The 14,709-nt window shown below is 57.9% G+C and overlaps 1 protein-coding gene across 1 annotated transcript in view; it reads right to left on the bottom strand.

Moving 5' to 3' along the window:
- NCS1 (neuronal calcium sensor 1) overlaps positions 1-14,709 on the bottom strand; it is a 61,224-nt gene that overhangs the window by 31,258 nt on the left and 15,257 nt on the right. Inside the window, exon 2 of the mRNA XM_029203783.1 lies at positions 5,978-6,002. Within this exon, the coding sequence (XP_029059616.1) occupies positions 5,978-6,002 (25 nt within the window). The remainder of the gene's footprint in view (positions 1-5,977; positions 6,003-14,709) is intronic.

The raw sequence follows: 14,709 nt of genomic DNA, 5'->3' as shown, positions 1-14,709 counted from the left end.
GAATTAATGAATGAATGAGTGATGAGTGAATGCATGAATGCACGCTGGCCATGAGGCACGGGTCCAACTCCAGCTCAGCATCCCGTTCTCTGTGGCCCCCAGCATCCCCAACGCCGCCAGGGCCTTGGGTCCCCAAAGGCACCAGCCTGCTAGGACTTTCTGGAATTCACTGCTTGCAGTTCCCACAGAGCCTCGTCCTCTGGGACCCAGCTTGAAGCAAGCCTCGCATAGCCCTCCATGCCCACCTCCCTCCCCGCCAGGGTCAAGTGCGGCAGATGCCACTCTCTGCAGTGTGGAAAGTGGGAAGTAAATAGATGGGTAAGTAATAAAGCATAACCCCCAGCTGCAATCAGGGACTGCCACAGTGGCCCTGGTAAACTGTTCTCCCATTATCTTTTCAAACACCTCCCTTCCCCTGGCATTCCCCTCCCAGCTCCCTGGAGACCTGCCTTCAGACGATCCTGGAGGAGGGGCTCGAACACATCCATGAGGATGAGGCCTCTTCCCTGCTCCTCTCCCCTCCCCCATCTCTCTCCTCACCGCGTCCCCCATCCTCCACCGCCTTCAGCTCTGTGGGGTTTCCCAAAGCCAGAGCCAGCAGAGCTGAGCCTCCGTAGCCCAGGCCATGGAGGCCAGCAAGCTGGACCCAGACTCCACACACACACACAGCTGTGAGACCCAGGCAAGTGTCTCAGCCCCCTCGGAGCCTCAGTTTCTTCATCTGTAAAACGGGCTGTTCCTGGACTGACCCCATGGCATTGGTGGCGGCCTCCTTACCCACAGCTGTGACTGAGGCGGAGGGTCCAGGATTGACAGCTGGCCCTGTGGAGGCGGCTGCAGGATTCCTCCTGCCTCTGCCCGCTATTTTTGTTACAGTACCATCGGGTTATTTGGTTATTATAAATGTAACAAAAGCATTACAGACAACTTGCAAAACAGAAAATGTAAGAGAAAAAAAGAATACCCGTGATGCCATCACCCCCAGCACACCCACTTCTAGCCTCTGGCCAGCCTCCTCTCCCTCTTCTTTTCCCTCCACTTTCTTCAGGAACTGTGTTGGGGCACTATTTGTGCCCTGCTGTTCCCCCTTGGGATGGCGTTCCCTTCACCCTTCAGGTGATCACAATTTCACGGTCGCCTTTAAGGGCCTGGGACCTGCTACAGTTTCCTAGTCAGTCCCCACCGAGGTTCCCGATCTTCCATTGTGGTGAATGGAGCTTGGTCAAGAACAAGGGATCCGGTGGGCAGGGGCCTCGGGCTGGCTGTGGACCTGACACTGGCCCCACCTCCCGACGCCCCAGCCTCCTCCTGTCTCTGCCAAATACAGAGCTAGGAGCAGCAGAGATGACACCATGGGTGTCCAGCACGAAGCCGGGTGTGAGGTGAGCGCCCAGCTGGCCCGGCTCGGGCATCACATCCCTGTGGCCTGGTCTGCGCTCCTGACCACCTGGGGCCTCAGCTCTCCTGGAGGACCTGGGACGTGCCCAGCTCTGCTTCTGCTCACTGGGTGGCCCAGGACAAGTCACAGAGTCACAGAAGACCCCTGGGTCTGGTTTCTATTCTGGGGAGCAGCTACTGAAAGTCAGCACCAAACAAGATGATCCTGTACCAGGCTGGAGAAACAGTGGTCAGTGCAGACCTCTCCCAGGAGGTGACATTGCAGCGAAGATGCCAAGATCTGGGGCAGAGGGAACAGCAGAGGGAACAGCAAGGATGGAGGCCCTGAGGTAGGAAGGAGCGTGGCATGGCTGAGGGACAGTAAGTGTGGCTGGTGCCTGGTAAGCCGGGGAGAGGGTGAGGCCAGAGACCTTGGGGAGCCCCGAGGACCAGGCAAAGGGGCTGGGTCTTTATTCTAAGTGCGGTAAGAAGCCACGAAGGGCTTTAAGCAAGAGAGAGAGAGAAACACAGGAGGAAACTGAAGCCGCCCTGGCTGAATCCACCCACACATGTCACAGGTGGGATAGGAAAACTCTGTCCATTGCGACCCCGCTGCTCTCCGCGTGCCCCTCCCTCCCATTTCCCAATCCCACCCCAGATGGTTTGGTGCTAAATTGTTTGCTGCCCTGGTAGTCTGGGCTCAGGAACCTCAGCTATCAGGTGCCAGAGGGCCGTTTAGGACATGAAAGGGCATGGCTGGAGGCCGCGGTGAGCAAGGGTCCCTCTGAAACGGGCCCGGGCACTTGGGATGCAGGTGATTGTCCCGTTTGTTTCCTGTGCAAAGGACAGAGGGGATAGCGGGCTGCATGGATCTGGCCTCTAACCCAGCAGTCTTGTGTTATGGTCCCAGTGAACCAGGGACGTGTAGGCCCATCATGGGATTACAAATTGGTTCATTTCGTGTGCTAAGAATAATTACACGGTCTGCCCACAGCACTGGAGGAGACTGATCCAGAGTGCCATAATCTGTGATCCATTACTGATGTCTGCTGTGGACACAGGTGGGGAGAGTGGTGGTATGAGTGTCGCTGTTTAACCATGCCTAGTCTACCTTCACCCTGTGGGTTATAACCATTCTAGGATACAACAGTGAGGTGGGTGGTGGGCTGACCCAGGAGGGTTAGAGAAAGGCACCACCAAAATGAATCAAAGGGCATTTACTTGAGGTCCATGGAACTTTGTGGCAGAGAAAAGATCTACTTTTTTCTTTATAAGCTCTTTAGAGAGAGTTCCCCTACAGCAAGGACTGGGCATCACAAGGGCCCTGGTTTTGTTGTAGAAGCTTCTACTGTCCCCTCCAGGCCGGCCTCCTTGGCCTCCCTGTTGTTCTTCAAACACACCAAGCCCCTTCCCGCTGCTGAGCCTCTGTCCTTGCCGTTCCCTGCACCTGGAACGCTGTTCTGTGGTTGAGTCCTGTTGTCCAGGTCATAGCTCAGATGTCAGCTTGATGAAGGAACAAAAATCCCTCCACCTGTTTGGGATTCAGTTTCCCCATCTACATAGTGAGGAGAGGACCCTCAATCTCAGGATCCCTCCATGGTTATACTGATCAGTGTTATTAGTAGTATTAGCATTATTAACAAAACAGAGAACCTATTACTAGGCTCTGTTCCAGACGCTGTGTAGGAATTAGCTCATTTATTCTTCACAGTATTCCTATAAAGCTTGACGATTATTACCCTCACTTTCCAGATGGGGAAACTGAGGCACCGAGCAGTCCAGTAACTTGTCCAAGGTTGCTCAGCTCAAGCCCTGGTTCCGGATCCCTTCCGGCCACTTTGCCTCCTGTCTCTCCTGGGGACGACCCAGGGGAGCGGGGGAAGATGCCAGGGCTCAGGTGTGCCCTGCACCTCCTGGGGCTCGGGAGCCTCGTCTAGGGAATGCCATGGTGGGACCCCGCTCTGGGTGACTACGAGGACAAAATGAACAAGGCCACATCTGAGAGCGCACCCAGCACCCAGCAGCACTGGGGAGGCATCTGCCGCCTCGCAAGGACGGACCTCGTCCTCGTCCCTGCTCTGACCTTCTCTGAGCCTCAGCTTAGTTCTCCCATCGCCATGGAGATGATAAACCATGGCAGCCCCCGGGACAGCGCCCAGGAGTCGATGACAATGTGTACGTGAAGCACCTCGGGGCGACAGATGGGTGCTGAGCACCTGCTGTGGCCAGGCCCTGGGGACACAGCAGTGAACAGGGCAGAGCCGGCCTCAAGGCCAGGAGGGGAGGCGGAGGGGGACGCAGACCTGTAACTGCTGTTTGTCCCAGGTGTGTCCTGTTTGTGCCTGGTGTCTCCCCAGCTGTGACACTGGGCTGTGGGAGGTCAGAGGAGGCCCCTGACTCAAGCTGGGGGCTCAGGAGGTTTCAGGGAAGGAGGCCTGAGGGTGAGGAGGTGGTGGCCAAGCAAAGAGGAGGAGGGGTGTTCCCAGAAGGGGGAACAGCCCAGGCAAAGGTCAGGAAGCCCCAGAAAGTAAGGTGAATTCGGGAACAGATAGCAATTTGGGCAGGCCAGAGGGCAGAGGGCAGAGGAGAGGAGGAAACGGCAGCCAGAGGGGTCGGCACAGCAAGGCTGGCCCGAGCTGGACCTCGTAACCACGTGACCATGCCAGAGGTGCAGACTTCACCTGAGTCCAGGGAGAGTTTAAGCAGAAGCCTGGCATCGTTAAATATTTGCTCAACAAAGACCCCTCTGGCTGCCATGTGGGAAGGAGGGGGATTATGTACAGACGAGGAATCCAGGAAGGCTTCCTGGAGGAGGTGACTTAGGTAAGCCTTGGGAGAGTGGAGTTTAGATGGCCCCGAAAGGAAGGGTGGGAAAAGTGAGTGACAAAGGCTCGGGAAGGCCGGGTAGGGCAATCCAGGAGGGAGAGCCTCACAGATAAAGACCTAGAAACAGGGACTTCCTTGGTGGCACAGTGGTTAAGAATCTGCCTGCCAACACAGGGGACACGGGTCTGATCCCTGGTCCAGGAAGATCCCACATGCCACGGAACAACCAAGACCGTATGCCACAACTACTGAGCCTGCGCTCTAGAGCCCGTGAGCCACAACTGCTGAGCCTGCGTGCTGCAACGACTGAAACCCGCGTGCCTAGCGCCTGTGCTCCACAACAAAGAGAAGCCACCACAATGAGAAGCCCGTGCATGGCAACGAAGATTAGCCCCCACTCGCCGCAACTAGAGAAAGCCTGCGCACAGCAACGACGACCCAACGCAGCCAAAAAAAAAAACCTAGAAGCAGCAGTATTTCTGGAACGCTCACCTGGGGAAGTGCGGAAGTGGAAAATGAGGTCAGAGGCAGGTCAGGCCCACCTGTTGGGTCCCAGGATGTGGGGGAGGAAGAAGGGAGTAGCAGCTGCTCCCTTTGCATCCACTCCCCCTGTGGGGCACAGCCAGCTCACCACCCAGGTCCTGCCCACCTAGCCGGGGTCTCCAGCAAGGGGTCAGCAGAGCCAAGCAGGGCAGCCACAACTCTCCCTCTCTGCCACCTGGACTCAAGGACAGGGAGGTATAAGCAGTGGCCCCTGGGGAGCCTGGCCCTGCCCCCAGCAGGGCTCCACCAGACGTCTCGTGGCCTGGGCCCTGCTGCGGCCTGCTGTGAGGGAGGGCACATCTGTAGGCCTCAGCTCCCCATCTGAACAGTCGACGGAAGACCACTGCCAAGGCTGTCATCTCTTGGGACCTTTACAGGGAATGTCGCCCTGATGTCTCATCATTCCTGTCACACACGTGGGGAAACGGAGGCTGAGGGGGGGTTGGATCACTTGAGGTCACTTGGATAGGAAGAGGTAGGAGCAGAGTCCATTTCTAAGCCACCAAACTTTCTGGAAGGTCTCCAAGCTTGCCTCCTCGCTCACCTACTCCCAACTCAGGTTCACCTTACCATGTGTGAGTCTCCCCTGTCTGCTCCACATTCCACAATGACAGACAGTATACCACTCTCCCCTCTCTGCCCCGGGGCAGGCATAACTAATCCATTCCAGACCTTCCAGGCATTAATGATGCTATACTTTCCGTTTGCTCCATGATATACAGCCTCAGAATCCTTCTTAACACAGCACTCCAGGCAGCTACTATGGATTGATTAGAGCCGGCATCCAAAAAGAAACCTATCTGCCATCCTTGATCCACTCTAAGCAATCACTTTATAGACAGGGTGGCTGAACTCTAGAGAAGAGACTTCTCAAGGCCACGGGACAATTTAGGGACAAAGCTGGGCCTGGGATCTAGTCTCCTGACTTGTTTCTGGTCCAAAACCCTCCCTTGGATGAGCAGAGTCTGAAATTAACACTGGTGGTCCTTAGAGATGCCACACAAGGCAAGGAGTCACCACCACCCCACCCCCATCCCAGTTCAACTGGATCTATGTCAGTCTCCTGTGAACAAAGGAATCTGAACAAAGGCTGCCTGGACTGGTTTGTAGATAAGCTGCTCTCAGAGGGTCCTCCACTGCCGCTGTCCTGGGCAGCTGGACTGCCGTCTCATCAACACAAAGCCAACACACCCTCTCCCACCCAACAGTTTGGGGAAAAGCAGCTACTCACCACTGCTGGACCTCCTTCTCGGTAACTGCAAAAGAAAACAGAAAAGTGGCCTTTTAGCTCAGGAAGGTGTCCTAGGGGACAGACAGACACAGGGGAGCCTCCTTCCTGCCCTCCCCACCCCGGCCCACAGCCAGTCTACCCAAGTCTGGACACCAGCCAGCTCTGAACAAGAAGGCGTCTGCAACTCCCACCCCACCCGGTGAATAGTCCCAGTCAGGAGCTCTGTGTCTAACCCCCCAGCGGACAACACTGGCCCATCCCCTCCAGATGCCCACCGCACTGCCTGGAGGACGGCCGAGATCAGCCTCTTGCGGGCAGAGGCTAGCCTCTCCCTGCAGTCCTGGGCTGGGCAGGCAGGACATAATTCCTCCCCGTCTCGCATCCCTGGGGACAGGATGGTCACAGAAGTCACTGGCTTCCCCAGGCTCTCAGCTGCCCTGCCTGCACACGGGGGGCCAGGGCAGAAAGGCTGAGCCCCCTCCTCGGCCCTGGCAGCACCCAGCACCTTCCCCTCCTCCACCCATCCCTCCTGCCCCTCAGAGCCATCAGTCCCGGGTTCTTTTTATAGGCAAGACGAGAACAGAACGGTGCACCAAAAGCTAGAATGAGCCGTATAAAGTAGTTGAACCTCCAGCCAAGCCCAAACAGTCATTCTTTATTGAATCAGGAAACAAACGACAAAATGATTTTTTATGAAAAGTACTGAATCGGTTCAGGTTGGAACAAAACCAGTCATTTCGCTCAAATCACTGAACAAGAATATCTAACCACCTCTAAGGCCTCACTCATTCTCGGGGCAGAGGGGGCGGGGAGTGACTGAGAGAGCACCTCCAGCTCCCCATGCCTCAGTTTCCTCGTTTGTAAAGTGGGAATGATTGTTATAGTACCTGCCACACGAGCTGTCCTGGGAATTCAATCAGAACAGGTGTGAAAACTCCTGAATCCCCAGCACAGGGCCTGGCACTCGGATGTGCTCAATACAGGCCTGTAGAATGAATGAATGAATGAAAGAACGAATGGACAGGAAGGTGGGTGTTGGGTGCAGGTCAGGTGAATAAAGGAACTGGCATCCCTTCCCAGAGAAGTGAGGAGGGAGGCCCAAGGGGGTCCACCTCACCATTTGTGCCTGATCACACTTGAGGCCACTTTTCAAAAACTGTTCAAAGCAAGCTCGTAACAGCTGCCAAGTCCTGAGTGCCCACTGCGAGCCTCGATCTGTACCAGGGCGGGCCTCTGTGCTTCGACTCAGCTGCCCTGACAGTGCTCCCACGGAAGCTGTGACTCTGCCCTGGCTGCAAATGGGGAAACTAAGTTACAAAGTGGGCAGGACGTGAAGTGGTAGTGCGAGGGTCTGAGCTCAGGTCTGTGTCTCAGCCATCTGCAAGCTCGTCGGTGCTCTCCTCCCACGAGCCCAATCAGAGGCTAAGGAAGAGCCCCGTCCATAAGCAGGATGCTGACAAAAAGAGCGAGGCAACAGTGAGAGCTGTAGGTTACTGGGAACAGCCAGACCTGGTGTAAAAAAATGCAATTTTCCAAGAGAGTTTTGGCAGAGGGTAGCGGGTGGGAAGGGAGTCCAGCAGCGGGGTGGAGAGGGAAGTGTCCATGGTCTAACTCAGGGTGGGCTGCCCTACACCTGCCACCAACACCTGGCAGTGAAGGGCAGCAGGGGCTGAGGGGCTGATGCTTAAAAACCCAAGCTGGAGACACAGGAGTCCCACCATAGCACAGCTGGGAGCTTAGAGGATTATACTCTGGAGCCAGACTGGACGGCCTGAGTTTAAACCTAGCACCACAGCTTCCTAGCTGTGTGTCCTTGGGCTAAGTACTTCCCTTCTCTGAGCCTCAGTTTCCTCATCTGTCAAATGGGCTTGCTGTGAAGATTAAAGTGCTTGGTGCTCTTCACGGGCATAAGACTCCCACAGGTAGGTGTGACCCCATTTTCCCAATGAGGAGACTGAGGCTCAGGCAGGTCTGCTTACTTGCCCGAAGTCACCCAAGGTGACTGGGTGGAGCCAGGGGCCAGGACTGTGCCTCCAGAACCCAGGATGGATGTCCAAGTTGATGCCCCCCCCCCCACCCACCTTGAGTAAGCCAAGGAGCTGCATGACCTTGTATGACCTTGGCGTCATGTGATATAAACGGCAGGAGCTGGGTAGCAAGGGCTCAGGCGGCTGGTCCACTGCTGACTTTAGGGGAAGCCTCCCAGGGTCAGAGAAGGCTGCCCTGGAATCCCCCAGCTCAGAAGTCCCAACCCTCTCCTGACCACACACCCACGCCCCGTCCCCCAGCAGCCTCCCCCCAGGGCCTCTCAGCCTCCAGGCTCCCCTGTGCCCCTCACCAGCCCCTGCACCCAACAAGCTCCTAGGATGCAGACATGTTTGGCTGTCCCCTGCCCCATTAGAATGGTCCCATCACAGGACACTGTGTGGTCAGCAGGCAGCCAAGCTGTGAGCTGGGGAGGGGCAGACAGGCCCTGCCCCGTGCTTTAAGCGAATTAACCTTTAGGAAACAGGTATCCCCTGGCACCGTCCCAGGCCCAGCAGCTACCACTGCTTGACTGCCCGGAGCCCTGGAGGATCTGGGAGGGTCTTGGAGGGGGGGCAGGCAGCAGGCAGGTCTCAGGGGGGCTGGTCACCTGCCCCCAGCCCCTCCCCAAAGGTCAGGCAGTCCTGCATCCAAACCCCAGCCCCCCGAGTCTAATCATGAGGATATAACCAGGCAAATGCAGAATGGGGGACATTCCATAAGACAAGTGGCCAGGATACTTTTATAAGTCAGGGTGCGAAAGGTAAAAAAGGCAGGGGATTGTTCCAGAAAAAAGACCTGAAGAGACAAGGCCATCAAATGCAACTCGCAATGCCTGGATTGGGTCCTGGATCTGGAGTTAAAGACCAGCTACGACGGGGCTGCTGGGGGAAGCTGCCTACAGGCGGGCAGTTGGATGCCCTGATGGGCTCACTGTTGGTTTATTTAGGAGCAGGAACGGTAGGGAGGTTATGTGGGAGAATGTCCTTTTCCTTGGTGTGTGCCCTGAAGCACTTAGGGGCGACGACCAGGATGCCTGCAGCCTCTTGGGAAAGGTTCAGAAATACACACACACATATTTAGAAAGAGACAGGAAGCAAATGTGGCAAAATGCTGACAGTTGGTGAATCTAGATGTGGACACACAGGTGCTCACAGCACTTGTGTTGCTCTTGATCTTTCAAAATAAAAAGTTGGGGGGAAATGCTTGTCCTCATCAGCCCACCACCTGTGTGCCCCCCTCACAGCACCGGAAGGGCCAAGGGTCCTGCCCAGGGGCACACCCCTAGCAGCTCCGACCACCACAGGCACTAGGAGGGAGGAGGGGGCTGAGGGACCGTTCTGGGGTCCCTCTGCTTCCGCCCTCCACCCAGATACTAGAGCGACAGGCTCAGGCTCCCAGATTGGTCCCATCGCTCCATCTCCCAGAGCCGACATGCGAGTGTGCAATTAACAAGCATCCACCAAGCACTCGGTGGGTCCAGGCCCAGCACGAATGAAGGTCATTTTCAGCGCTACTGGCCCCTGCTCTCCCGCCTTCCCCCAACCCTGTGACCCCCTCAAGCTCCTCTAACTGGTCCCACCTCCAGCCCTCTGTACCTCTGTTCCTTCTGCCCAGAACACATGCCCTCACCTCTGCTACCTGTAAGCCCTACACACATTTCAAGTCCCAGCTGGGATGTCCCTTTTCTAGGAAGCCCTCCCAAGCCCCGTTTGGGAACTCCTCTCATATGTGGGACTCACTGTTTTACATGTAGTCTGTCTTCTCATCAAGTGTACAACAGAGGATCAGACGGGGCACTGCCTGCCGGGGCCAAGCTGGGGAAAGGGGGTAACAGGACATCGGTAAAGTAGGGTGGGCCACAGGGAGGGCTCTGGTTGTGCGGTCTTGGGTGAATGACCCCACACCTCTGAGCCTTGGTTTGTTCATCTGTAAAATGGGACAAACAGACTGTCTCTTAGAGGAGGAGGATGGACTTGAAGCGCTTGGTGTGATGTCTGGCACCCAGCGAGCGCTCAGTAGAAGCCCTTTTTTCCCCCTCACCTTCCCAGCTGGACGCTAAGCCCCCAGGGGTCAAGGCGCTTCTCCTAGCATCACCCTCAGAGCCCAGCCCAGTGTCCTGTTGATTCCCACATCAACACCAAGCCACTTGGCTGGATTGGGAACACATCCTGAAACATGTTTCTCACAACATGTTTACCTTCACAATTACAACTGGCTTCGGCCAATTTTAAAAACAAGCTGCCTCTCTCCAGCTCGCCTCCAGGACTGGGGTGCCCAGGCTCATTAGGAAATCAGTATTTAAGACCTGTCTTGATCACTTGTAGACTGGGTTGCTCCAAACAAGTTACTTAGCCTCTCTGAACCTCAGAGTCCTCATCTGAAGGATGGGGTACAAGCTCCGACCTAGCAGAGTCACCGGGAGGGTTTCTCGAGAGGTGGATAGAAAATTCCCAGCTTAGCAGGGGGCTGAGCTCTACTCCCCTCCTGCTGACTTCCCCAGAGAGCTGGGGGCAGCAGAGCGGGAGGGAGCCTTCTGGGGGCTCAGCGTGGAGAGGGGGGCCCAGCCCCTGCCCCCGGCCCAGCCTTCACCCACCCCTGCTGTGGCAGGGGTGCCCCCAGGGCCCCCTGCTCCCCTCCACCCACAGAGCCGCGTTCCCGTGCCGCCCTCCTTTCCCCGCAGCTCTTGTCTGCCAGGAGCGAACACGAGAGCCGGTCCCTGGAGCCCAGGATAAATGTTGAGTCTGATTTTGATTTCCCTAAAGCAAAATACCTCTCTCCTGATTGAAGCTCAGCTCAAACACGGTGGGCACAGAAAGCAGGGGCTGCGGCCCACAGAGGCGCTGGCGGCAGCAGGAGCAGTGGAGGGCACCCTGCGTGCGAGCCCTTGCCCCCCTCCCCAGCCGCTGTCCTGCCGGCCCTTTCCATCTCCAGGGGCAAAGGCTGCGTGTCGGCCGTGCCTCTGCCACCCCCACTGCAGGAAAACCATCAGCAAAGGGGCCTCCGGTTTGATTCACACAAAAAGAGAACTGGGGGCTGTTGGGACCTGGCCGCCAGCATCCCCTTGTCACTGAATCCCACCCTCCCATCAGTCCTGACATCACTGACTGTACACCTTCCAGAAGTGCAGCCCCCCTCAGACAGCTCCTCCCCAGGCCCTAGGCCTCTCCGTCTTTGCTCAGCCTCCAAGTATTGGGGTTCTCCAAGTCCCTGCCTCCGTGGCCTCCTCACGTGCTCTCTGGGGGGCGGCATGTGCACCCTGCACCCCTCCCTCCAGGCTTCTGGCTCCTCTTGACAGCCCAGGGACCCCTCATGCTCCAAGTGGCCCAAAGGGACCCCCATCCCAGACCGGAACTCCCCTCCTGGATCCCCATTCTGTGCCCTACCGGCAGTCCCACCCATCCAGGCTCCCTGGAGAGCACGAGAACACTGTCCAGGGCCGGCCCGGAGTCCCCCACCCCAGCCCAGGGCTGTGCCAGCCTCTTCTCAGCCTCCCACCTCCATTCCTCCCTCCCATCTGGTCCCCACCCAGCAGCCGCCAGCATCCCTAATTTGGTCATGTCCCTCCCCCCCAGCAAAGCTTCTTCAGAGAAGGGAGAGAACATGCTGGTGGGCCAGGATGCAGCCCCCTGCCCCACAGCAGCCTGACTCCCCCACTCCAGGGGCAGTGACCCCAGCATCCCCAAGGAGGGGCAGCTGTCTGTAGCAAAGATGGCAGAGCATGGTGGTCTTGTGGGACGTGGATTCCAGGGGTCTGCCGCCGCCCTCCTCCGTGACCCGTCACTTCCCTGGTCTGGGCCTCAGCGGCCCTGTCCCCGAAGGGGGAGAGGACTCCTCCCGCCACTCTCAGCGACGCTACCCGGCTGTGCCAGTGCGAAGGGCTGCACCAGGGAGGGCAGAAAAGAGCACTGAATGCCCGTGGGGTTTCCCACCCACAGGGGCCTGCCACACCGAGGGCTGGGTGAGAGGAGAGCTGCCCTCTCTAATCCCCCGGGAGCCACAAGCTCCCCAGCCCCAAATCACTCCCCACCCCGACCTGTAACAGACCCGTGGACCACAGCCCCTGAGGTCAGCCAGCACTGTTGGAGCAGCTTCCAGCAGCCTGTGGAAATGCACTGGTGCCCCTGGGAGGGGCAGGGGGACTTCGGGCTGCCTGCTGTGGCCATGCTGCTTCCCCTCTCTGGAGGCTCCTGAGACTTCCAGGCTCCCACGAAGCGACCTGCGGGCAGCAAGTCAATGACGATGGAGACCCACAGGCCCCGAGCCCAGGGAGCAGCCCATGGACACCATGAGGGGCGGTATGGAGACTGGAGGGTGGGCACCCGCCCTGGGCCAGATAACCTGGGCTGGGTCCCAGATGCACTAACGCGACAGGTGACCTTGGACGGGGGGCTGGCAGGCTCATGTGTAAAGCGGAGTCCTCCAGCAGAGCTGCCGCAGACCAGGTGTAACGTGGTAACACGCACCGGAGCCCGAGTGCCACGGTCACTGTCGCTGTGATGAGCATCCCACGCCTCTGTCGGGGAGGGAAGAGAGCGGACCCAGCGCCCTCCACCCCGCCCCATGCCTGCTCTCCATAAATGCCCAGCTGCAGGGGAGCTGGGCCCCAGGACCGGCCTGAGTTTCATCAGAAAGGAGGCCTGGCCTCCTGCCCAGAATCCCGGGCAGTCTGGGCTGTGCTGGGCGCTGCAGGAGCCCCTCGCCCTGACCCAGAAGAAGCGAGGTGCCCAGAGCCCCAAACCCTACAGCCCTCCCCTTGGGGTGGCAGTGGCCCAGCCTCCCTGGCTCACTATTTCCACCCTCGTTGGCTGAGCACCGGCTGGTAGGGGCCCCGCCTGCCTCGCTCACCCTGCACCCTTCTGTGCAGGCTCGCCCGCCAGGACCCAGGACACCAGACTGCCATCCACGGGTAGGTAAGGACCGGACCTGTGAGCCACCACTACAGCTGCCAGCCCTGCACCCAGCCCTTCATACACAAGATTCCGGAGACCCTCGCAAAGCGCCCAGCGTCCCGGGGTACAGAGGGAACCGTGTCCACGATCACCCAGCTGACCAGGCTCTAACCGCCTCCCGGGCCTCGCTCCTTACACCCTCCCGGTGCCCCCAGCCCCCGCACTAAGAGGGGCCAGGGTGCTGGGGTGGCAGGAGGATGGCTGAGCAGTTCTGGGGCTATTTCATCTGCAGAAGAGCCCCCTGGGGGTCTGGGGGGAGCTTCAGGCCCGTAAGGCCTGACTTCAGGAACCTGGAGTGGATGGTGGATTCCTGACCACAGAGGGTGGGTTCGGGCTGGGACTGGGCCAGCTGAGCCCCCCGCTCATGGGGCTTGCTCTTCGCCACCCTGAGCTCAGGCCTGGTGGACCTGACCGTGGCCCAAAGAACCTGGGCTCTCTCCCGCCATTGGCCTTTGCAGAGAAGGGTCCACCCACCAAGTGGTCGCTGTGTGACCCCGGTCAATGCACTCCCCTCTCTGAGCCATGGTTTCCTCCTCCATCACAGGGCTGCCGTCAGAGCCAACAAGAGGAGGTTGAAAGCGTTGAGCCCAGCATGTGACAAGTGCTCCACATGGAGAGATGGGCTATCATGATGACAGTTACGGCATTAGAATTAAATGGCAGGGGTCTCACCGCCACTGGGGCAGCAGCAGGACAAGTGGCTGGTGGCATCAGGCTGTGGGACCCGTGCTAAGTTAGGAAACTTTCCAGGACACAGAAAGGAGCCAAGCCCTCAAGGGAACACGGATGTGAGAAGCTGCTCAGAGCCACTCAATTCCCAGCTCAAATCTCCTGTATCCCACTTGGCCCCTCAGGTTCCTCCCTGAGCCCCAGACGACTCCATTGGCTGAGCTTTTGGGCTGCATCAGCCCTTCTGCTGAGAGGTAGGGGGTCCCCAACAGCCCACTTCACTGATGAAGAAACTGAGGCTTCACTGAGAGGCAAAGGCACTCGTCCCAGGTCACAGGGTCAGTGGCAGAGGATTGGAGGTGGGAGCTCAGGTCCATCTGACTCTGGAGCCCAAACTCAAGAAGGCTTTAGCCCGGTGATGGTCATCCCCAAGAAGGGGGCCGCACACCAAGCACCCCTAAGCCATGGCAAGCCCTCGCCGAGCACCTGCTGCGGGCCAGGCACTGGGGTGCATGAGACTTGGGGAGCAGCGGCTCCTGCCCATCCAAGTGCCCCTTGGCGGTACCTCCACTGGAGAGCCAGGCCCCTGAGCTCCATTTTTCTCCTGGATGCTGTGACCCTTCTCGCTTTCAGATTTACCAAACAGAGCTTGAATCTTTGTGATTCATTTCCCACTCCAAGCCTCAGTTTTCTCATCTGACAAATGGGGTAAGAATGTTCACTTTGGGGCTTCCCCGGTGGCACAGTGGTTAAGAATCCACCTGCCAATGCAGGGGACACATTTTCAAGCCCTGGTCTGGGAAGATCCCACATGCCACGGAACAACTAAGCCAGTGTGTCACAACTACTGAGCCTGCGCTCCAGAGCCCACGAGCCGCAACTACTGAGTCCGCGTGCTGCAACTACCGAAGCCCATGCGCCTAGAGCCTATGCTCCACAACAAGAGAAGCCACTGCAATGAGAAGCCCGTGCACCGCAATGAAGAATAGCCCCCGCTCGCCGCAACTAGAGAAAACCCGCGCACAGCAACGAAGACCCAACGTGGCCAAAAGTATATTAAAAAAAAAAAAAAAAAAAGGGCTTCCC

The sequence above is a fragment of the Monodon monoceros genome, unplaced genomic scaffold (assembly GCF_005190385.1).
Source record: "Monodon monoceros isolate NGI ecotype Baffin Bay Population unplaced genomic scaffold, NGI_Narwhal_1 Super_Scaffold_5, whole genome shotgun sequence".
NCBI lineage: Eukaryota > Metazoa > Chordata > Mammalia > Artiodactyla > Monodontidae > Monodon > Monodon monoceros.
This window is presented reverse-complemented; position numbering and strand designations above follow the sequence as displayed.